Source organism: Sciurus carolinensis, chromosome 4 (assembly GCF_902686445.1).
Source record: "Sciurus carolinensis chromosome 4, mSciCar1.2, whole genome shotgun sequence".
Classification (NCBI taxonomy): domain Eukaryota; kingdom Metazoa; phylum Chordata; class Mammalia; order Rodentia; family Sciuridae; genus Sciurus; species Sciurus carolinensis.
In genome coordinates this window covers 125,381,383-125,406,900 of record NC_062216.1, presented here as the reverse complement: position 1 = coordinate 125,406,900, position 25,518 = coordinate 125,381,383, and the positions used below count along the sequence as shown (strand labels likewise).

The 25,518-nt window shown below is 39.4% G+C and overlaps 1 protein-coding gene across 4 annotated transcripts in view; it reads right to left on the bottom strand.

The window, feature by feature from the left end:
* Positions 1-6,237: 6,237 nt before the first annotated feature.
* Positions 6,238-25,518, bottom strand: part of Irak3 (interleukin 1 receptor associated kinase 3) — a 62,350-nt gene continuing 43,069 nt past the window's right edge. For 2 of the 4 annotated variants that reach the window (XM_047550728.1, XM_047550727.1), the window contains exons 9-12: positions 18,380-18,578; positions 17,861-17,923; positions 17,597-17,761; positions 8,885-15,750 (exon numbers count right to left, since the gene is read on the bottom strand). In XM_047550728.1, coding sequence (XP_047406684.1) covers positions 15,274-15,750; positions 17,597-17,761; positions 17,861-17,923; positions 18,380-18,578 — 904 coding nt within the window. In that variant the 3' untranslated portion in view covers positions 8,885-15,273. Of the gene's footprint in view, positions 8,036-8,884; positions 15,751-17,596; positions 17,762-17,860; positions 17,924-18,379; positions 18,579-25,518 lie in introns of those variants that run through there. The other 2 variants (XR_007108440.1, XR_007108439.1) reach the window with 2 other exon arrangements.

Below are 25,518 nucleotides of genomic sequence, written 5' to 3'. Positions count from 1 at the left end.
GAAAGGGCTCACCACCTATTATGAACAACTTCAGTGCCAGGCACTATGCTAAGCACATCATCCATATTATTTTATTTAACCCTTACAGCAAACCTGTAAAGTCAATGTTATTCTCCCTACACCACAGACAAAGAAATTGAGGCTCAAATGCAATAGCTAATTTTTCTGGTGTCCTACCTTGGTTGAGTTGTCCCTAAGCCTGTGCACTCAGTCCCAGTGCGAAGGTTGAGAGACTGAGTGGTGGGGAGATGAGAAGGATGAGGGTGGCCACAAAGGGAATTTTTCCTCTAGACTGGATTTTGAAATCAATGAAATACACAGTTAGTTTTGAAGATGACTGGCACATTAACAGTGGCTGACCACACCAAGGTGGCTGGGAGGGAGATCAATATACTAAACAAAGGGAGTAAATTATAAGTACAGAGAAGTGGAAAGGGTGAAATGACCAGAGAGTATGAACCCTAAAGTGGTGACATTTTCAAATTGGGCGAAGCATGGCTGGTTTATGTAATCTGAGGCCCCAAAGTGAGAAGAAAATGTAGGGGCCAGAATATAGTGTGTTCAATATTCTAAAGTAAAAAGGGCATCCTTTCTCCTACAATCTCTCTCCTGACTAGTTTCTATTTGCTATTTCATGTTGGGTTCCCTTGGACATGGGGATCCTTATGGAGGTAGCGCAGACCCTGACAGGTGCCCAGCAGTGCTCTGTCCCATGACTCATGGCATAGCCCACAAATTTCTAAGCTCTGCCTCCCCTGATGTGCTGCAACCCATTGGAAGCAGAGAAATCAGTCTCTCCTTCCCACAGTCTAACATCCCAACTGTTATGGTTTGGATGTGAGGTGTCCCCCAAAAGCTCACATGTGAGACAATGCAAGAAGGTTCCAAGGAGAAATGACTCGGTTAGAGCCTTAATATAATCAGTGAATTAATCCCCTGATAGAATTAACTGAGTGGTAACTGAAGACAGGTAGGGTGTGACTGGAGGAGGTGGGCATTGGGGCATGCCTTTGGGGTATATATTTTGTATCTGGTGAGTGGAGTCTCTCTCTCTGCTGCCTGATCATCATGTGAAGGTGCTTCCTTCCACCACACATTTCCCCCATGAAGTTCTGCCTCATTTTAAGCCCTGAGGAATGGAGCCTGCTGTCTATGGATTGGGACCTCTGAAACTGTGAGCCCTCAAATGAACTTTTCTTTCTTCTATAATTCTTCTGGTCAGGTCTTTTAGTCACAACAGTGAAAAGGCTTACCAAAATACCAACCCATAGCAGAAGGGCCAAAAGCAAGAAGAAAACCTCTATAACAAGATGCATATTGAACTGGGATCAGGGTGGTGAGAGGCTAACTCCTACCAAACACACTGTGGCGCTGTGGAGGGAGAGGGTGCTGCCATGCATTACCCAAAGATGCCGCAGGGGCTGCTCACCCAACCTCTACCGACAGGTGTCTGCATCCACTCCCAGCTGCCTCTCTGGCCAGGGCAGAGGGCAGTGGTAGAACACACATGGGCTTGCTCCACTGTCATAACCTCAGGAATGGACAGGAAGGGGCAGGCTGAGCAGGACTTGAGTGTGGGGAACAGGAGGCCAAGAACCTATCCTAGGAAGGTGGGGAGGTCGCAAGATGTAGAACTCCGGGCAAACTGAGGCTCCAAATCCCTACTGCATGCTCCATTGTTTCATCAGATTTCCCTTAAAAAACACAAATGAGAATGTTCATTATATTACCTTCCAGGGCTACTGTAGAGGCACATAGACTATACTGTAGGGACACCATAGACTGCCCCTCTGTCTTTACAAGGTCTTTTCTCTGTGCAGTCTGTTTTCATCTCTTAAGGATACCAGTCATATTGAATTAGCCCATCACAAAGGCCTCATTTTTAACCTAATTATCTTTTTAAAGATACTATGTTCAAATATAGCCCCAGTATTCTGAAATAGTAAAAGGTGTGGATTTCAACATACGAATTTGGGGGAATATGCAACTCAGCCCACAAGAATTGTTAAGAATTTCAAAATGGCAACTGCAAAATATTAAACCCCAAGAATGGAGTATGTGTGCAGGAGCCTCTGTGACTGCACTAGTGAAGCCAGCCCTGGGCTGGGAGACCAATGGTAGAGGATCGACAGTGTGGAGCGAGGGGGATCTGACTCCTCCTGTCCGACCTATGAGAGTCAAGCTTATGGAAGAATGTGCAACCTTTGCGGGACAGAGTTATAAAGGAAGTTAGCCGTGTCTTTTGAGTGAGAGCTAGGTTTTGTTAAAATAATGAAAAGGGTGAAATGTCATTGAGCTGGTTGAAAATGAATGGTTCCTTTGAAAACAAATGAACATTCCACTGAACGAGTAGAAATGTCTGGGAGGGAGGTCAGCAAGGAGCAAATAAACCCCAGAGGAAGGAGAAGTGTATAAGGATGAGAATAGGAGAATGAATACCTAACCAGAGAATTTTGCATTTCATTACTTTTAATTACAATGACTTTAAGTTCCCTGAATTTAGAAATTAAATTAGAAATTTAATTGAATTTAAATTAAATGTTAACATCCCTGATCCAACTGCAGTTGTACTTCACATGCAAGTATGGTGTTTGTTATGGTTTGGATGTGAGGTGTCCCCCAAAAGCTCATGTGTGAGACAATGCAAGAAGGTTCAGAGGAGAAATGATTGGGTTGTGAGAGTCTTAACCCAATCAGTGAATTAATCCGTTGGTGGGATTGGCTACATAGTAATTGAAGGCAGGTAAGGTGTAGCTAGAGAGTCATTGAAGGTGTGCCTTTGGGGTATGTATTTTGATGTGCTGAGTGGAGACTCTCTATTTCCTGATCATCATGTGAGCTGATTTCCTCCACCACACTCTTCTGCCATGATGTTCCGCCTCACCGCAGACACAGAGGAATGGAAACTGCTGTCTATGCACTGATTCCTCTGAAACTGTGAGCCCCTAAATAAACTTTTCCTTCTCTACAGTTGTTCTGATCAGGTCTTTTAGTCACAGTGGTGAAAAAGTTGCCTGATTAACCAGGATAAGGACATTTCAGGATAATCCTCCCATGTTTTTTTGGGTTCTCCATTCCAATCAGAGTGGCATTTTACAGGTGGACTATTTAGAGGTATATTCTGTGACCTTAGCACAGGGTTTACTCTCCCACACTGGAAAGAAAATCATAATTCTTATCACATTGCTGTAGTACCCTAACAAATTAAGCTATTCCTTGAATACTTGCTTAGGGGTTGTTATCCTCAATATCTTACAATAATCTCTCCCAGAGAACAAGAAAAAAGCCTTGTCTGCATTTGCATGGATAGAAATACAGGCAATTAATAAGTTTAAAGAGCTATAGCAGTGCAATATCACTACAGGAAATTAATAATATGTTAAATAGAGAGATAAAAACAGCTTTCTTACATAGAAAGCTACATAATAAAAATACTGATATATTGTTGTATGTGGTTTTCATTGCCTACCCAAATCCCATGAAATAAGATTCCAAAAATTAATTTTTACCTATTTTAGTAGTGACAATTATTTTTAAACTAAAGTTATATGTTCTTATAGCACAAAATTCAGAAAAATATAGGTAAACAAAAAAGAAAGGGGGCATCACTTCAATCCTAACATTTGCTTTCTCTTGGATACATTTATTTTCTTCTGGTCTTTACTATGCATCCATGCATTTTATTTTTGCAAAAAGTGGATGCTATTTTACTCAATGCAAAGTAACCTACATTTTACCACCTAGCAATGTAGGGTGAACAATCTTGCAGGACATCATATTAATTACAATATTTAGTTATATTTAATACATTTCCTGTTAGACATTTTTAGGTTCTTTTCAACTATTTACGATTGTAAAAATGCAGTAATGAACGTTCTTCTAACTATTAATTTTTAAGCCTTTATGTTTATTTCCATAGAATAAATTTGTAGATGTATCAATAATCTGTCAAAGTACATGCATGTTTTAAGCCACTTGAAAAAAAGGTTAAAAGGGTTAAAAACTAGTTTGCCTGAATAATTATCAGGTATTTCCACCCAGAAAAGTATAATGGAAATAAGACCAGAGTTGAATTCCTGTCTCTTTTACTGACAAGTTATAAATGTTGATTGATCACTCAATCCCTTTAGATCTCTTGTCATTAAACAGGGTTGACAATGAGGTGGAAATCCAGTTGACCTTGGAGTTAAAGTAGTTAAATTCATATACAATACGTGAGAACAGGAGTAAACCAGAAGAGCATCAAGGTATATATAAAGGGAAACTTAAATTTGAATATAAGATAATGACCAGCTATTTAATGAAATTTTTTGGATCCTTTTTGGGCAGAGAGATCTTAGTTGATCACAACTGCATAGAAAATGAGCAGCCAAGTTGAAGGTGATCCTCTAGACCCTGTACAGAGAGTAGTATGGCTAAGCAACCACAAACATCATGATCTTCTTACAAGAAGTTATTTCTCCAGTACATGAAACAATCTCAAGCCTCCTTGAAAGAAATACTTAAGATCAAGCCAAGCCCTCCTTTGTTTCTGCATTGTTCCAGTCTTCCAAAGCCAACTTGTAATTTACCTTATCTTTCCTTCAACCATTTCATCAGCAATGTAATACTTACTGAATACTTTGTGTTTGCAGAATCCTCCCATGAGCACCAGGATATGCAAAGGCATAGGAGACAACTCTGTTCAAAACAACTCATGATTCAGTGCAGAATGAGTGATTCTGGCATAAGTGATCCACAGTTGCTGTGGCAACAGGGATAAAAGTTATGTGTGGGCTTCTCCATCTCAAAGTTGACTGATGCCATGACCAAGGCCATGTGCCTAAACTGCCGACAGAAGAAATCAGTGCTGCTATCATGAGCTGATGTCATTCCTGAAGGGAACTATCTAATGGGCTACTTGGAACAGGCTGATTATATTGGACCCCTTCTATCATGGAGATCATGATGATTTCTCCTCACCAGAATCAATTCTTACTCTACATATGAATTTGTCTTCCCTGCCCCAATGTCCCTGCCAGGATCCTGGTTGGTGGGTTTACAGTATCTCTTAAAACACAGCTCTGCCCCCAAAACTCCTTCACCATAAAATGAATGAGACAATGGCTTGCACCATGGACTTCCCCTGGTGGTACAGCTGAGGTTCTTCATCACCCTCAAGGAGCTTGCTTTCTGGATCTTTGAAGTGGCCTACTGAGAACTCCTAGCTACCAGCAAGGAGGCAGCACTGTGAGACTGGAGGAAATAGGCTTTAAGCCAATGACCAGTTCACAGTCTATTTCTCTCACAGCCAGAACACATAGGTCTGACAACTGAAGAATGAAGTTGGAATGACACTCCACACACCTCTGACTTTTAAATCCACTCATGTATTTTGTTAGTTGTGGGCTTCCCATCTCTTCAACTCAGAGTTTTGCTACTTTGAAGGTCTCGGGTCTCAAGTGAGATGATTCCATGTGTTAAAACAATGCTTTCAAGAGTGTGGAAGTTGAGAGGCTGTCATTTTGGATTAGTCATACCACTGAACTAAGAAGAAAGAGGGTCTTGCTAAAGGTTCTGGATATTGATCTTAAATATCAAGAGGAAATCATTTGTGAACACAGTGAAGTCAAGGAAGTTAAATTCAGAACATACAGGGAATTCTGGATACTAATATTTCCATATCCAGTTGTGCAAGTTAATGCAAAATCATAGCATTCCAATAATGGAAGGAGCCCTAGAGACTCATGCCTTAAGATAGAAGGTTTGGTGCCCATCATGAGGGGAGGAAGCTTGAACAACTATGATGTTAATTGTGTGTCAGTTTGACTGTGATAGCTGGTAAAACATTATTTCTAGGTGTGTCTGAGTATGTTTCTGGAAGACATTAGCATTTGAATTGGTACACTAAGCAAAGATTGTTCTCACCAGTGCAGATGGGTATCATCCAAACCACTGAGGTCCAGGATAAAACAAAAAAAGACAGAGGAAGGGTGAATTTGCTCTCCTTGAGTCAGGCAGCATCTTCTCTTGCTCTGGGGTGGCAGAGCTCTTGGTTTTTGAAGCTTCAGGCTCAAGGATAAGTGCCCTCCCCATTCTCAGGTCTTTGGTCTCAGACTGAATTATGCAACTGACTTTTTTGGTTCTCCAACTTGCAGCAAGCAAAGGGTGTGTGCTTCTCAGCTTTTGTAATTGTGGAAACCAATTCCCATAGTAAATCTCCTCTTATGTATCTATATATAACCTATTGGTTCTGTTTCTCTGGAGAAATCCAGTACAATAACCAATGTGCCAACTAAGAGTAAAGGAAACATGGAAGGATATTGGAAGAACCATGCTATAAATACAGATTGCACCCTTAGGACAACATATGAACAGTCTATAGCAGCCACACACATTTCCTTTTTTCCCCTTTGTGTGTATGTGTACAAATTAACCAGTTATTTATTTTTCTTTCTCTTTCCCTCTATATTACATAAGAAAGTTTGTAGCTGATTACCTTTATTCTTAGAAAATTCAGGCAGGGTATAACTAAAATGAAAGAAGAACCAAGATCACATTGAGATGATGACTGGCGAGAATTGGTGTTCTCTTAGGGGAGTGAGAGATCTTCCTTATTTAAGGTATATTTGCAAAATGCTGTTTTTGTTACTGGAAGTTTAAGTTGATGGTAGAAGGGTGAAAATGAATGCTGGATAGGTAAGGGTCAGGATTGTCTGGTGGCTCTTGGCTCCATTCTTGTCCTCAATATGGTACATGGAAGGAATCAAATAACCTCTTCCTTCTCTGCTTCTTATAGGGATGCTGGTCATGAGAGCAGCAGCAGTACAGGTGGCGAGTCAGTCCTTGCTGTCCTCCCGTGCAGCTCAGGTCTAGAGGCTCCAGTGGCACCTTGGTCACAGGTTCTTAGTTATATATTTTCACCTTCCTTGTTAGGGATGAGAATGGCTTCTTATAGTTAATAATCTCTGAGTAATATTTTATTTCCTTTTATTGCCATTCTAGTCTTTCAATACCTTGATAACCAATCAGTATTAAATTTCTTCTGTTTACTATACTTAGTAGGGGTTCCATATCCCTGAAAGCACAGTTACTGGTACAGATGAACCCATGACCTAGCCAAGGCAAAGGAAAACATGGAGTAGATTGAGGAGGAAGAGATGATAGTTGATAGGTCAGGAAAAAATAGAAAGACTGAAGAATAGGATGTCTTTATAAAGTGAAAGACAACATACCATGCTCTGATATGGAGCAGTTGCAGGTGGCAATGGGGTCTAGAGGGTGGTCTTAGGAACAGGAACTAAAGTGAAATGGAAAGCTGGTTTCATTGTAATTGATGAGACATTTTAACCATGAAGCAATGATGCTACTTGATTCATTCAAATGACTATTGAAATCAAGAATGATAATGCCAGGATATGAGGTAGACAGAAAGATGGGAACATGTCAGAATACATCTTCTAAAACAGAATGATTACTTTTTTATTAGGGAAATACATCTTAATGGCCAAGTAGGCTATGAGTAATCACATAAATTATTTCGCTCTCTTCAAACTGCCAGACAAATGCATAATGAAAGTGTCAGGGATTGCTCTGCCTCCTGTCTCAGGCAATAGCATCACAGTTGCCAGTGAGTTAATATAAACATGCATATTTGGCTTTATAAGCACACTGGAATCTTAAATTTTTTCCTCCAGGGTACACAAAATAAAAACAATAAAAGGTCATAGATTAATATTTACCTTTGGCTACAGTCAGTGCAGGTCTTTTTAAAAAAAAATCCTGAGTTATTATCATAAAAGGAAAATAAATATCATATGATTCAGTGTTTAATGGTCTGGCAATTGCACAATAATTAGCCTGTGCAATTTCAGAATGACATGGAATTATTGTTAGTGAATAATGGAATTCAGAAGATTATGACAACTAGTGATAATTTGTACCTGAACATGCCGTTTTGAAATGGTTCCATTTTACACTGTATATAAATTAGAAGTCCTAAACTTCTCTCTTCCTGAAATCTCTGCAGTGATGTTACAACTGGTATGGAATTTCCCTTCCAAGAAACACAAAGTAGCATTAATATATTAATTTAGTATCAAAAGAACAAAATTTGTGGGTGTGTTATACTCTTACAAACCTAGCATTCACTTATCTTTTAGCTGGATTTGCCTAGGAATTGTTTTTGTCATATTTACACACTGTGTAACTTAGTTATGTTCACAAAACAGTCCCTCCAGATTGAACTCATTAGAACTGGTATTTTACCCTGGTGTATACTTTGCTATTTCCCTGTATAATTAATGCATTTCTGTGGATCCCATTAGCTGTGTTACATAGTCTCCATCTCTACCTGCTACAGAAAAGCATTGTATTCAGTCACACTCTCTCTGCACTGTTTTAAGTTTTATTTCTAACCAGTAACGACAGTCCAGAGTCTACTAAATTCAGCAAGTTAAAAATTTTATGTAGGCTAAAAATGGATGGTGGAGCTCAAGTCTAGAGAGTCCATACTTCACGGTGGAAAATTTATCTCCCCAAAGATCTTTTCACTTAACTGTAGGCAACTCCTTGAAGTCCTGATTTATAAGGATAAATTTTAAGGTCAACTTTTAAAAGATTTTTTTGGACCAAAATCAACCAATATTTAATTACAAATGCTCTCAGTTGTGCATTGTGATCTGTTCTCCTGTATTTCAGCTTGTCCGATTTTTTGCCTTAGATTGCTTTTTCATTTATGCTCTTACAACTAACTCAGGGGACACCAGAAAAATCCATCTGGTAGCTGCAGTCACCAAGTAGGAAGATAAAAATCATAAAGGACAATGGGACAGAAGCATTATTACTAGTTGCTTACCAAGGGTACAAGAAAGCAAAAAGCAAGCAAAGGTAGAAAGGTAGAGAATGATTTTTCTTCCAAACTAAAAAATAGCTTTATTCTTTTCTGATAATAAAAAAGATACATGCTCATTATAAAATTTTCAAATACATAAAGGTCTAAAGAAAGTAAAGATCACCCAAATACCACAGCCCAGAGTAAAAACATCATTAACATTTGGAAAAGAGCTCTCTGAGAAACATGTATCATTTAAAAGATATCCAATGTTAAAAATGGCTCCTATTAAACATGCTACTTTGTAGTCTGCTTTTTCACATAACAATATTTCAGGGACAAATTTCCATAGCAATAAAATAGATCTAAATAATTTTTAATAGCTATCACATACAATTTAATTTTATACATGTGATACGTTTTATTTAACCCATCTTCTACTTGGGATACTTAGGTTATTTCCAATGTTTTAGTTTCATAGACATCATGAGATACATCTTTGGGCTCATGTTTATACACTTCTGTGATTTTTATTGATTAAGATAAACTCTTAAACAAACTGCTGGGTAAAATTGTGTCATCATTGAAATTTCTGCTGCATGTTGCCAAATTGCTTTCTAGGAAGGTTGAACCAATTTTCATTCCTGCCAACAGTGAATGAGAATGCCCATTTGCATGTATTCTTGTCAACAGCTTTAATCTTTGCCAATCTGGGAGGATAAACTTAAGAAAAGGAAAAGAAAATAAAAATCACACATGTAGTTATTAGTTGTTTTCATTTGCAAATAGGAGATACTTTTAATTTTTTATATCTTTTTCAGGGCAGATGTTTTCTGAACTTGGTTAAAAGGGTTTCAGTTTGTATTCCCGTGCCAACAGTTATGTGACTCAGGACAAGAGTCAACTTCTTTCTGGCTCATTTTTCTTGACCCCATAGTAACAGAATCCAGTTCAATAAGTTATCTAAAACTTAAATGATATATGAATAAACCAGCATATTACTAGATACAACAATATTAACTGAGCCTGCATCGCCTGCAAGTAAGATTTTTCTACCTTCTTACCTCCTATTTTAATTAATGTTTGTCTCTGGGAATATTTTTAAATTAAGGAGAAAACAAACAAACAAAAACCACCTATGATTTTTCTCTGGCTATTTATAGAGATGTCTTTAAAGTTTGCAACAATGTCAGTGACATCCATGAGAAGGTTTGTAAGTTTGACAGGCAATATATATCTTTGGCATAAAATATTTCCAAGTCAAGGTCATGGACCATCAAATATAAATAAATAACTGGGATAGAAAGACAGGAACAAAACACAACAAATATCAGTTTATTCCCTGTCAAAAATGTTTTATCATTGCTTAGAAATGGTTTGGGAATATTTTCCACCATTGAGCAAACTGATGTTAACATATATAATATCCATTTTCAAAGATAAATCAGATATTAGTATTTGAAATTCATGAGTTTTACCCAAGAATGGTGAAATGAAATCATTTAAGCAAATGATTGATAATATTTTGGATACCAGAAAGACAACTTTGTGTAAAATATAGATGGCAGTCTTGACTAGATATCAATAAGTTTGAAGAAGTTTTAAAGAACTATTTGATTCATTCATTTTACAGATATTTATTGGGCCACATTACATGCCAGGTACTGTGCTACCCAAGGAGGATACAAAAATGAGCAGGACATAGCCTCTGCCCTCAGGGAACTTCAGTTTTGTGCAGGAGGAAAGTTAACCAAATTGGCAATTCCAGTATTTTGTGATGTGAGGTGAGGTTTGGGGGGTTTTACAGACCCCTTGAGAGAAGCATGCTGAAGACACCACTGGTACTAAATAAATGCCCTGAAGAAACCACGAGTTAATAGAAGAATAGGGGCTATCATGATTGCCCCCTAGCATGTCACAGACTGCTTAGTGCACACTAATAGAGAAGCTACAGGCCACTCTCGGGTTATGAGAATACAACAGGGCAAGAAGAAAAGTTCCCAATCCCTTAGGAAGAGCTTGTAGCGAGACCTAAGACTGGAGAGCATGCATTCACTCAAATATAAGCTCTGTGAAGACAGGGTTCCTGGTGGTTTTGACCTTCACTGCTACTACAACAGTGCCTGACACAAACGAGGCCACTGATAAGTATTTTTTCAATGCATTGATGAACACACTTAACTCACGTCAACTAACTGCAGAGGCCATGTGTATAGCAGAGGATCAGAATGGTGAAGAAAGCAGAAGTAATAACAAGTTTTGTGTGCCTACAAAAAATTAGTGGAATCAACAAATGACTTTTCATACTCATTCCTTTGAATCTGATCTTGAACCCACAGTGGCTCCTCTGTGTAATGCAGAGTGCAAGAAAGAGAACCACATTTGGAGTTAGACAGATCCTGCCTTCTCCTCCAAATCTGGGGGGAACTTAGGTCAGTTCTTCAACTTCTGGGAGCCAGTTTCCTCACCTGTGGGTGGGATTCACACCTTGGGGAGGCTGTGAGGGTTGAACATGCAGAAACATGCTAGATTCCTCCACCCCACCCCATCCTTCCAGCTTCAGAGATGGGTCATGCAGAGATCTAGGAGGATTGGGGCCCCTGTTTCTGGGGTGCTTCTTCAGTGACCTTTTCTATTTCTCTTAATCCTTCCTCTCTTTTCAGGAAACTATTCCAAGAAGTCTTCTTTGCCCCCTTGAAAGTGCACAGTATTCCATTCTTCATTCCCCCTTTCAGCATTAGCTTTCATCCACTGGTTTGTGGTTCAAATCACAAAAGCAACTGTGCAGGTAACTTGGGTAGCTGTCCTTTGTTCCTTACTAAATTGTTTGTACTTTACTTGTAACCTAAGCAACTAACACAGTACCTTGATTCTAATGAACGCTTAGCAAATGCTACTCATGATAAACCTCACTTCCTATACTCATTGGGCCACAAATCTTAAAAGTTGTCTGACACAGTCTGATGTACCACCTCATAAAACTACACTGTTATGCAGTGAGTCACAGATCATTACAACTCTCAAGAAGTCGATAAAATTGATTATGTCAGAAATCCCATACCCATTTTCAAAACAAAAGAATATTTTCTCCATGTTTTGGAGCATTATACAATGGGACAAAAATCCCAAGAAGCACAGTAAATAGGATCTGCCTGGAGGACAGCCCACAGCATATTACAAGGGTGAAGATAAGTGAAATTCTTTACTGAAATCCAATCTTTGCTGCTCAGAGCTTGGAGGCTCATTCTTAGTTTCTTCATGTATCTTAGTCTGCACATAAAGAAACCATGGGGTTATCCTCTGATGACCCATAGCAGGATGCAAGATTTAATTACTCTCAATTAACATTCATCAATGCTCTCCCTAGCAGGCAAATCTAGTCAGGAGGACTGAATCATTCAATAGGAGATTTAGGTCCTTTTCTATCACAGTTGCCTCTGCTGATCACATCATTAATCAGATCACTGCCAGCTAATCTGACTTGGTCTTCAAGATATGCAAAATAATCATACTTTAGAAAGTTAATCTAGTCAATAAGATCATTGATCAATAATATTTCTAGCTCCTACTCCAAGCTAGCCTACATCCTAGGGAATATAAAAAAAATAATTTTTTTCTCATACACAGTTAGAATCTGCCAATGTACAGTAATTGGAGAAAAGTTTAATGCAGTGGTTTCCAAGGAATAGGTTTCATATCAGCAGGATCAACATCTCCTGGGAAGCTGTTAAAAGGCAAACTCTTAACCCCAGAAAAAATATATTAGAAGATGGTTGGGGGCATGTTTTTATCAAGACTTCCATGTCATTTTGATACACACTGAAGTTTGACAAACCCTGTTTCGGTCAACTAAACAAGTTCAGGTCAACACAATACCTACAGATTACGTGTGTACTGAGTAACTGTACAAGTCTGGTGTTAATCAGAGCTTCCTTATGACATTTCATAAAAGGTCCAGAGGGTGTCTGATAGATTCAAAGTAAAAAAATTTAACATAATCAATTCTTAATTTTCTATTTTGTGGATTATTAATGGTATTTTTACATGATTCCAGGCTAATTTTCTCTATTCAGTCAATATACTTTCAAACCACATCTCTAAGATGGAGTACGTTGCCTCAGAATGGTTTGCAACATACGAGTCCAACGCTGAAGATTTTTGCTGCCTTGTTTCATTAACACATGTGATCAAGAGTGATCAAACTCAGACAAGGCACAATAATTAAAATTCCTAGAAAACAAGTAGGCAGCTCAGGAGTAGTATGAACACATATGTGCTGATCACTTGGGAAGTCAGCACCAGCAGCCAGGAACCCTGCAGCCTGTGAACATGGATGCTCCTAACTGCTTACCTGGGACCTGCATTTGACCTGTTGATCAGGCTAAGTCCTACTCTGTTTTTAACCTCAGTTCAGGCCTTTTTAGAGAAGTTTAATTACATGTTTTTGACCTTGGTCTATTTGCCTGAACCTGTTCCTGATGATTCTTTTTCTGTGATTAGCTGTTCTTGAACTCAGGCTCCAATCTGAATATGATTAACCCAACCACATTGACTCTCCAAAAAAAAAAAAAAAAAAAAAAAAAATTCACAGTCCATTCCTCTCTGACACAAAAAGTTACAGTTTTTATAGTTAGCTTCCTGGACAGGGAGATTCTGTAAATTCTCTGAAAATGGTTTTCTTTGAATGTCTATCCATTGTTCATTATCCCTACTTTATTAATTTACTCAGAAATGTTAATTATATTTGAGTTTATTATTTGGGTTCATATCTATAATTTAATTCAACTTAACTTGTAAGGCTATACCTGCTCTGAGGAGTCTGATGCTAAGTCCTAAAGACGTGGCCCTTACACACTCAGGGACTGTGATAAAGCAAAGCCCCCACAAAGACATCCATGTCCTAATCCCAGTGACTTGTGTGTATGTCATTTTACATGAAAAATGGAATTTGTAGATGCAAGTAACTTAAGAATCCTGAAACACAGAAATTTTCCTGGATTATCTGAGTAGGCCCAATGCAATCACAGGGTTTTATAAGAGAGAGGCAGGAGGGCCAGAGCAAGAGAAAGGTAATGAAGAAGACTTCAGGGGCTGGGGATATAGCTCAGTTTGTAGAGCGCTTACCTCACAAGCACAAGGCCCTGGGTTCAATCCCCAGCATCACAAAAAAAAAAAAAAAAAGAAGACTTCAGAACAGAGAGAGAGGATGAGGGGAAGGGATGGGGGGAAGAAAGAGGTTTGAATATGCTACACTGGTGACTTTGAAGATGGAGAAAGAGACCATGAGCCAAGGAATGCAAGTGACCTCAAAGAGCTGGAAGAGGCAAGACAAGGAATTCTCTCTAGAGCCTCCAAAAGGTTTGCCAAGGACTTCTGATATGCAGAACTGTAAAATAATTAATGCTACCAAATTTGTGATGTCCTGTTAAACAGAAAACAAAGGGAGTTATTAATCAGGTAACAGATAAGATGATACAACAATTTTGATACAACTCAGAAAGTGAAAAGCATAAAAGAGAAATTCAAAGAAATTGCTATAGAAATGCTGATAAAGTGAGTCCTTCTGGCTGGAGAGATTTAGGAGGTTTCCTGGAGGATGGCAGTTTTGCAGAGCCTGAAAACTGGGTAGGACATCAAAAGGGAAGCTGCAGGAAGCAGCAAGAGGGGAGACACAGGCTGGAAGGCACAAATAGAACCAATCAGAAGTTGACCTAGACTGCTGACCAGTCATTTTCTGGAACAAAAATTATTGATTAAAATATCATATACTTTGCTCAAGATATAATAGGTCTCTGAGTTAGTAAAAATCTATAATAATAATCAACAATTAGATTATATAATAAGTTATCCTAAGAGTTTAAATATAGAAATATAGATCTTAGGCAAGAATCCTTGCTACACGAGTACACCCTAGCCAAGGGCGAGCCTGACTTGTTTTCAGACAGGGATGAACAGAAAAATACTAAGGGTTGATCACAATAAAAAGACAGTTCTTTCAAAAGGTATCTGTTAACACTGACAAATTAGACATTTCCTGCTACCTCCTAAGCAAGCTAAACCAAACAACAGAATCCAACTGAATGTCCTTTGCAGTGGGAGGTTCTACAGACTCACTTTGACCAGATGGTGAAGACATGAGAATCCAGTCCCTCTTCGGTAGGTTTGGAATGTTTTTTTTGCTGAAGTCAGAACCCAGGATCTTGAGCAATTCTGAATAGCTCTAATTTAGTCTTGGTTTGATCATGAGGCAATTACTCTGATAAAACATTTGTTTAAGCCACTCTGTTTTGGGGGGTCGAAAAGAAAGGAATGAAATTGTCCAGATTGTTCATCTGTATTACCCCAAATTCACCACCAGCCATTCTCTTGGCCTCAGTTAAAGAGACCATGTCTTCCCAAGGTGGTACCTTTGCTCAAGTGCCTCAACAACACTTGTTTTTTTCCTTTACCTTCTGGGAACTTTAATCCTTTTTGTATGGTTCATGTTTATTACAAGAAAATTCAGAGGAGTATCCAGGCTCCACTAGCCTGCTGCTGGAAGGATGGCCTGAAGCTTCTAAAAAGGAGTCCAAATTCACCTCAGTGGCCTTTAAACTCTGAGATGAAGCTCTGTGCTCTGAAGACCAATTTTCTTCACAAGAAGAACTGGGCATGTTGCAAGCATCCTCATTTCTCTCCCTCCCTCTCTTTCTGTCCAAACCCAGAAATGTGACCTCAGACTGGCTGCATTCAAAGGGAATTTTCTGAGTTAGTCCATCTTTTCTCAAACCTTTATCGCAAGGTGGCAAATGATTATTCTGGCTTTCATCATCTTCCACTGGAATACTTGGTACATTATTCAAGAATAGAGGAGAAGGACACCTGAAGGACTTCAGTGATGTGGGAGGATCTTCTGCAAAATATAAGCTGGCTTGTGAACTTTCAAGAGCATTCAGGACCTAATTAATGAAGACCAAATGAACATTGAGTTAGGCTTAAAAAACATTCCTCTTTTTTTTCAATTAAAAAACATTCTCTTGTTTTCATGAAATAAGCTCAATTACAGAATTTGAAGTAGAAGGGATCTTAAAGATTAGAGAAACCCCTAAGAACAAGTGACTTATAATGCTATTTTATACAAGCAAGATATAAAAGAAACTGAATTGAATTAAACATCATGAGACTCGACTTTGGTCCTAGATTTGCCACCAACTAGCTTTGTGGTCTCCAGTGAGTCTCTACATTTTTTACTTCAACCATAAGGACTGGAAAGGAGGGTAGCAATGGTGATCCATTTGTAGTTCTCGAATGCCAGAATTACCCAGGGAACTTTTTGAAAACGGATCTTCTGGTTCCAATCTACAGGTTATCATTCAAACAAATGCCCAAACAAATAAAATTTTAAAAATTAAGAAAAAAAAGGAGATGAGGGTCCATGGTTGTGCATTTTAAAAGTTTCCTAGATGATTTGGATATGCAGGCAGATTTGAGATCCTTGACCGAAAATAAATCTCTCTCCCTCCCTCTCTCTCTCTCTCTCTGTTTCTCTCTCTCCCCCGCCCCCCCCCACACACACATACACACACACTTTTTAAAAATGCATATAGAGCATTTTACAATTCATAAAGTGCTTTCACACATATTATTTTATTTATCATGCTCAAATAATATTATAATAATGCTATTTATTAACAAATAATAAAATGCTCATTCCGAGTTTATAGATAATAAAGCTGAGGCTCAGTAGAAGAAATAAATATCACCAGCAAGTAAGGGGGAGCCCTGATGCTTGAATACAGATCTCCTGGCCTCAATTCCATGCCAAAGCCACAGCTCATAGCTTTCTGCTGGGCCCAGGGCTCCATGTGGCTTTTGTTAGTGGTGTCAGCCTGGAACATGCTCTCCTGACTCCCACACCAGTGCTCATTACATTCTGATTATGTCAAGTCCTTGTTTAAAATCTGTCCATGGTTCTACAATGACTTGGGATAAAATCCAAACCCCAGAATGGAATTCACATCCCTCTATCACCCGGAAGTCTGATATTTAAGTACTGCAGCCTTCCCTCACCCGCACCTCACATCCATGATGCTGGATTACCTGTGGTCTTAATGCATTAAGACCAGACGCCACCACCTTGGAGCCCACGCTGGCTGACTCTCTCTGCCAAGACTGTCCTTCCATCCTTGCTGCTGCCTCCATCCAACCTGTTCTCCACATCATAGCTAAGCTGTCACTTCCACCAAGAGGCTCCCTTGACTACTGTAAGCTATATACGTATTCTGGCTCTGCTCTCATCAACCAGGGCTTTCACCTCCTAGGACCAAAATCCCACGTTTACTGCTCTGACTTCTTATTTGGACTGCACATTTGAGGGTAGTCACTATATAGTGACCCCCGTTGCACCTTTAGTGCCAAATACAAAGTCTGCACATGGAAAGCATAAATAAGTATGTGTTAATATGCAAATAAACAAATCAGTGAATGCATGATTATACCTATGGAGAAATGAATACATTTAAAAATGAAAAATATGTTACATTTTAATGACCCAGATATTTTAATAAGACATTCCTTCCAAGCTATATTTCATTACATTTTTTGTGATGCTCTGTTTCCACCCAATAAATGACCTCTACCACAGTGCCAAGTGATGTGACTTTTGACCTACAAAGGTATATTAGGCTGGCATTTTCTGTTGAAAGCTTAATTTGTCTCACTGATAAATAATGCACCTAGATATACCACTTATCCAACATAGATTTTCCATGGCTTTGTTTTGAATAAAATCACATGAATACGTACTTCATCCATAGATGGTCTTGACTTTGCCCGAGTTGCGGCACATTGGGCTGCCAAAGAAAAGAGCTTGGCGGAGAAGTTCCGAGGACAGGGATGTACTTTCTTATCTACAAATGAGAGGCATGAATCAAGGCCTCTCTTCTCCATCAATTCCATAAGGAGATCCCGCTAGGAAGAGGAGGAGAAAATCTTATTACATAATTATTACATAATATTACTGGGTCAGAAAAATGAGGAAGTGGATGTCAACCTAAAGAAAGTTCTTACCAGCTGAACATGTTTGGGATCATCTAATACCACTTTACAGCCTGTCAGAACTTCCATTATTACCTATGAGGAACATTTAGAAAGTCAGCTACATACCTTGAACACATACACAACATTTGTTGCAACTATTAACCATGAAAATGAATATAGTTCTTTCTAATTAATGCTTTATATTTTATTGCTTCACTGATGACACAAAATTAAAGTATAAGATAATGAGTGACAGAAATCAATAAGTCTAAAAGTTAAAACTTGTACAAAGTTTCTTCCTAGACGTACCATTAGGGAAGGGGATGGGGACAGGAGCAGGGAATGGAGAAGGTAAGAGAGGGTTGTAGGAAGGATGGATACAATTAAAACATGATGTACGCATATATGGAACTGTCATAGTGAAACCCATTAATGTGTACAACTCATATGAGCTAATGTTGATAGTAATAATTAAGATTTCTTCTTAGAATTTAGAACATTCTTGGCAATAAACTCTCCCCAGTTTGTTAGCCAGCAGTGTACACTTACAATTCCAAAACTGTAGATGTCTGTTTTAACGGAAAGCTTCCCCTGTCTGATATACTCTTCTGGCATGTACCACAGATGTTTCCTGCTGCTGGTGGTCACATTTATAGTAGAATTCTGATTCTCTGGGTGGGGTCGGAAGTGTGCCATGGCAAAATCAGTTAGTTTGGCTTGAAACCGATCATCCAAAAGTATGTTTGTGCTAAAATGGTGCCCAAGGACAGACAAGACAAAACATCATGAAGTCTTTTCAGTAAAATGCAACATGGAAAGCTCACCTTCTATCTGGTTAGTCCAGAACACATATAAATAAAACCAAACATAAATTTCCATGAACTAGACGATACTTCTTTTCATTTTTTTAAAAGCATAATCTAAATGTTTCATAAAAACTAAAACAAAAACCTGACCTCTGAACAGTGGTATTTCAAATATACAGAGATGGTGGGTAAAGTCTAGGTTTTGTCAATAGAATAAACTAAAGTTATCCAAAGCAGCTTTCCTTGTACTCTTCTTAGACTTAATAAGAATGTTGGCTGAGTTAAAACTAGCTGATTAAAATCAGCTAATAATTGGGGCTGGGGAGATAGCTCAGTCAGTAGAGTGCTTGCCTTATAAGCACAAGGCCCTGGGTTCAACCCCCAGCACCCCCCAAAAAAGTCAGCTAATAATTAAGTGTTGGCTATGCGCACAGAGCTGTGCTGTGCAGGGCTCAGCCAACTGGCACAGAGCCACAACCCTGGAATGATTGGAGGGATCACTGGTAGCCCCTGCTTGCATGACAGCCCTACCCGCCAGTTACATCTCTATTGCTGTTTTTGTTTCTTAGTCTTATTTAGATACAAATATCTGCAGAAGTAAAGGCAAAGTGCACATATTCAATTTAAGCAGTTGTCTCATAAAATCCTTAATAAGCTTTGTTACTCAGATTAAGTATCAGTTTACTTTTATCTTTGAAGTGTTGCCATGATGGGGGTGGAAAAGGATAAGCCAAGAAGGAAGTGCATTTCACATGTGGGAGGTTGGCCCTGCCTTTCTCTGGTTCTGAGACTGTTAGCAGGTTACTTCACCCTGCAAACCTCAGTACCCTCTTTCCTCACATGCGAAGTGGAGAGAACGACAGAGCTTCTAAGACTGACATGGAGAATAGGAAGTGCAACTATTCCCAACCCTAATCAATGAATGTTGCCAGGGTAAAGTTCAGAAACCAATAATGAGAGAGCAGACAGAGAATGACAGAGAAGGTGGATTGGCCATGAGAAAGTCTCCTACTCAGTTTTGCTTAGGAGTATCCGCAATTGGCTCTTTGTCCCCTAAAACTAAATCATTTACCACCAGGTCCGCCCATTCAAAACACCAAGTGACATATTTGTACTACTATAAACTGTTATTAAAAGTGGTAACAGCTATTGAATAATAAGAAAGTCTTAATCCTAAACAAATAGTGGATCTTAACAAAAGTTCTAAAAGTCTCTGCTGTCCCGAACAAGTAGGCAGACATGCAGGCCTCAGCTCCACAGGTTTGAATTGTAGATCTTATTACTATTCAGAGGATTCACGCATGGGATGCTGGGGTCAGGGGCAGTCCAATGTTTGAAGCTAAGGTCTCAAGAATTCTAATCCTGACTTTGTCTAGGACTGATCTGACAATGGACAAAATGAAGGGACATGCCAGGGTCCTTGAAGGATAGAGAAAGACATGCTTTAAACTTTATTTGGCTCCTCCCTCCCTGTAAGGGTGGCAATAAGATTGCAAAATCCGAAGAGCCCACCAGGAATGAGCCCTAGGATCCCTCATCTGTTGTGTGATCTCTGCATTTATGGGAAGAAAGTCAGAGAGGCCCGGTCCCCAAGACTTGTGTAATTGAGCACAGTCCTTAGTTTTCTCCTTGCCTTATCTCTTCTCCCCAAGAACCTAGCAGCTGCAAGAGCCAGCCTCAGTCTCACAGAGTCCTCTCTATGTGATTCCTCACCTATTCTTTCATTTTATCACTTGAAGACCAAGCCTGACCATCCTGACCATCTTCACTGCTAAAGAGGAAGAATGGACTATGTCAGATCCCAGCTTCTCTCTAGTGCTAGGTAACAACAGATGTCTAGCTCATAATTACATCTTCCATGGGTGTACTTCACTTGTTCACATCGTGTCCGGGGCTACTCAGAGCTGGGGTAGACAGAACAATGCAGGATTTGCCAAGTGGACCAGGAGAGAAGGTGAGCAAAAATGTTCACCAGCTCTCACTGCCAGGACCCAAGTCTCTGTCCCTCCCACAGCTCCTACTCCAAGAGCCACTTCGGCATACACTGACTTCATTTTGGCATAGGGGGAGGACAGAAAAACTCTGAATGCCAGATTTTCGATGTCTTCTTTCTCCATCCCAGCTCTAAAGAAGGCATGAAATCTTAATTTGTAATTCAAGAACCATGAGAATGCCAAAGCTGAATCTGTGAAATACTTAAAAATCCCTGAATCTTTTCTAAGTACAAAAGAAAGCCGGGAGGCTAAGATCAACAAACAAAGCCCATGTTCTATTCCATTTATCTGACTCTCAACAAAACTGGTAGGAAGCTTCCGGCAACTGAGCAATCGCACATCTGTGAATGTCAGAGGTGATCTGGGTGACCACAAACAATAAATTACTCAGAAACACCCACTGAGGACCTGAGGTCAGTGAGAGGCCATCAGTAAGATGTGGAATTATTTGAGGGCACTGCATTTACACAATGAATAATGACACTTGGAGCAAAGACGAGTAGTTTGCCAGCAGACCTTAGTGTAGAACATAAATTTTGAGTCTAGTGATTTACTCTGTTCTAAATAAAGGTTATCGGTAGCTGGGGAAGAAGGATATTCTGTCTTAGGAAAGTGGAAATTGCAAAAGGCCCTTTGACGATCAATTTCTACCCGATTATTCCCACTACTTCAACCTTGGAGAGAATGTTCAAACACAGTGACCTCAGCTACCATGCAGGTCAGTTGAGTAAGTTTATCCTGTGGGGTGAGGAGAGACTAACAAAACAAAGACAACGTGGAACAGTTAAAATCATAAAAGTATAATGCAAAAAGATGGCTTGAGAGTTATTGTGGCTACCAAAGAGGAGACAAAAAACAATTCTGGTATACATCAAATGGTCCACACCTTCAATTTAGTATTTCTACAATGTATTTTTTATATTCTTTGCCCATAAGGCTATTTACTGCAATCAAAGAGGCCATCAACTCTCCAGACAATTGTAGCAGAAGATCCTTGGGTTGTATCCTGAAGAAAGGGGGAGTACTCTGCACAGGTGGTGAGTTTGTATCCTAATGCTGGGGTTGTTACTTGATCTATTAGGAGGGATTTCTAGGATAATTATTTTGGGGAACCTGAATTTCCCCAAACAATGCTACTTTTTTAGTGAGAATTGCTTTCTTTGCTCATCAGTTCTTTCCCTAATTTAGTTGAAGCCTTCAGGTCTTAAAAATAAAGCAGTTGATACACATGATTTCTCATGCAGGATTTGAATTTAAGCACCAAAGCCATGTTTGACATGTAAGAGTTTGATTAATTTTCAAAGATTTACATATATATGTGTGTGGTGTGTGCATACACATATACATATAAATACATATATATGTGCACACATATACACACATATATCTTTAAAATCACATAAGGGGGTTATTGTTGCCAAGTAGCCCAGCCTGAGTGTCTGGCAACCCTTAGGAAAAGTTCTGGCTCCACCCAGTAGGCCCCAGAGAAAAAGAGGACCTAAATGGCCTCTCTGTGACAGCCTAGGCTAATGGATGCTTGTGCCACGTTGTGGTTGTTACAGCACCAAGACAACCTGTCCCAGATGTCCCCCTGACCTCAGATGAGGCAACACCCAGTTTCCCCAGGACCCACAGGTGACTTGAAAGTTGCCCACAGCCCTGACCCCACGTCAGCCTGCAGGGCATCCTCCCTGGGACAGCACAAAGTGAAACATTTCAGTTCCCTGTTGGACTGGGGAGCTTTCTCTTCATTCTCCATCAAAGCTAGGCAGGTCTTAAAGACAAAACTAAAACTCACGTGTACTTTATAAGTGGTGAATCTAGGCGCTCTGTGCAAAGGCCAGATTAATAAGAGGTGTTCCTCCTCAAAGTGTGAAACTTCTAACCTAACTAGCCCAGCCTCCCTTTTGGGGTACTGGGGATCGAACTCAGGGCCTTGTGTTTGTGAGGCAAGCACTCTACCAGCTGAGCTATCTCCCCAGCCCTGGATTGGATAACTTTAGCAGGACAAATACACTGATGTAAGTAACAATGGCACAGGTAACAGAATGGCCTGTAGGCTGAGCACCTTTGAGTTAATTCATTTCAATCAATCAGCTGAGTTCCAAAATAATTCCAGAGACATTCTGGACAAGCCTAACTAGAGTAATATTTCTAGATAATTTAACATAACAGAGAAGGGGGAAAATAACAGTGTGTATTATGCATGCACATACATATTTATACATACTAATAAATTAATGTTGAGGTTTGGATACAGTGGTGGCAAATAGAATTAATGGAAATTTTAATTTAAGCAACATTTAGTTGTTTTGGCATCTCTTAAAGAAAAAAATAGACATATTTGGATATCTTAAAAGAGGAAGGAAGTGGGGGTATGTATAAAAGTCTGAGGAAACAGAATCATTTGTACCTAAAATTTTTATGAGGAGCTGGGGATATAGCTCAGTTGGTGGAGTGCTTGCCTAGCATGCACAAGGTCCTGGGTTCAAACCCCAGCACCACCAAAAAACCAAAAAGTTTATGAAAAATAAAGATAGTGTTGTTGGTTTTTTTTTTTTTTTTTTAAAGCAGGAAGAGAGAGAACAGACCAGTTAATTAAACAATCAATCAATCAATCTGATTTTGCATTCCCCACAAACTTTGACATCCTATTAAACATGAAACTAGAGCCTAACCTTGCCAGGCTGTACCACATCAGCCCACAGCCACTCACTGTCTGTACTGAGGGTAGGAGAAGGAAGAACCTGGGTCCTTGGGCAAGAGTGTCATGGTGGGGAAGGGGCCAGTCTGTGGCTCCCTACCCCCTCTTTCCAACCACTCAGTTGTCCTAGTCTTCACACAGGAAATGCTCCATGCACCCACTCACTCTGACTTTATACCTCTTGTTTCTTTTCTCCTTTATGGAGGACTGTCCAACTTGACAGGAGACAAATGGCAATACTGACTAAAGAACAAGACTTTATAGGACACATTAGAAATGTTCACCAAGATTATCTCCTTGCTTTGGAAACATTAGTAGGAATGAAGATCTGAGATGAAAAATGCTGAGGATAAAAAGCATTTCCATTTAAAATTTTTCATAAATGTGAAAACAATTAAGCTTACTGAGGAATAGGATGGAAATAACAAGGAGGTTGACTGCTTTCAGATGCTTTTATGTGTTCTTGCAATTCAAAAACATCTTCATTTCCTAAATAAAAATGTGAGGGTCTTTTGCCAAGAATACAGACTGCAACTCTTCAAAATGCTTTCCTTTAAATTCTTTTCTCCTCAAATTCCACCATCTGGAAGTGAATTTTGTTTTTATAACATTTTATTTGAAGAGTTCAAATCACTAAGACATTTCTGGGCTAAATAAACTACCAGACTTATTGAAAATACCTTTGAAATATGGGCTTTGCTTCCTCCTGTGGGTGTTCCTCAGCTGTGTCATTGATAGTTTCTTCCTTAGAAAGCCATTTACTCTCAGTGCTAGAGCAAGCAAGAGTGCGAATGCAGTTCTTCAGTCTCGCTGCTTACTGCCATTGTCACTAGGAGCCCAACGTTGACATCTCCATATTTAAGCCCACTAACTACGCCCTCTTCTCCTTTCCAATTTCCGTGTCTGCAAATGAAGCGAATGTGCCCACAGTAATCCTTTAATTCCCTAATAAGAGCATGATTATTGGATTCACACAGACGTGGAATGACACCTTCCCTTCCCCACTGCATCCACACGACAGGCCACTTCCTAAGCTCTGTAAGCCTAGGCTTTCTCCTGTCGAACTGAGATAACAATAATGCCTAATCTCAGTTGTCGGGAGGATTAATAACAAGTCATTCAGTGGGTGTTTATGCCAAGCCTAAAGTCCTTTGGCTTTTACTGAGCTCCCTAATCGGTCTGCAGTGTATCTGTCACCTCAGTGGATTCTTAACCAGGGCAGCAGGGTAAACCATAAACTGTGCTATCTTAGAGTTTTCTTTACGCAGCTTCCCTCATCTTGAAAGTATTCCCTTTGCCCTTCTTTTATCCAGATTCTCTAAGGAGCCCTGAGGTTCACTTCCTCCGTGAAGTTTTCACTCAACCACTGAATTCCGGCATTTCTCCTTCCTTCAAACTCCTCCTGGTCAGCCTGAACTTTACCATCTGATTCTTAAGGGAGACCATCTCATTTTCTTTATATAACCATAATGCTGAATCTGTAGAAGGAACTAGATAAATATTTGTTCATATAATCAGTTTCTTAAGAGGGCTGGAAACCAGAATAGGCTTAGACCTCTCATCATGGAAATGGCAAATATGTGGCCCAACTGTTGCCACACCATCCTCCCATATTATTGGCAGACATAGCTCATCAAGTTCAGAGAGCAGCCACCCTAGATTTCCTTTCAGTAGTGCACTTGGGAAATCATTACCAATCAATCCAGGATGGAATGTGAGATAAAATTGATTTGTCATGGCTGCTCTAGTATACTGATTCTTTTTTGGATGAGGTAAATGAGGCCCACATGGTTACATAACTTGTTCTATGCAAAATAACTTAATGGCAGAACCAGGACTAAATCCTTGCCCTCCTATTTCCTTGTTAGTTGTTCTTTTGATTTACTGCAGTTGACTTAAAAAAAAATAAAAAGAAACTATCCAGCTTCATGAATAAAAGACTAAGAAACTGAACTGTTGATTACAAAGAATGATGAACTTTTATCTCTTTTTTTTCTTTAACTGTATTTAGATGATTCCAGAGGCAAAATCAATTAAAGGGTGAGTCACAGGATTTTACCTCAATGAAAAAAAGAAGTTCTGATAATTAGAGCTAAGCTCAGATGGAGCAGGTGTGCTGGCCCCTCTAGGACGGCCATTGTCCAAAGACAGGCTGGATGAATCACTTAAGAGGTAAAAGAGGCA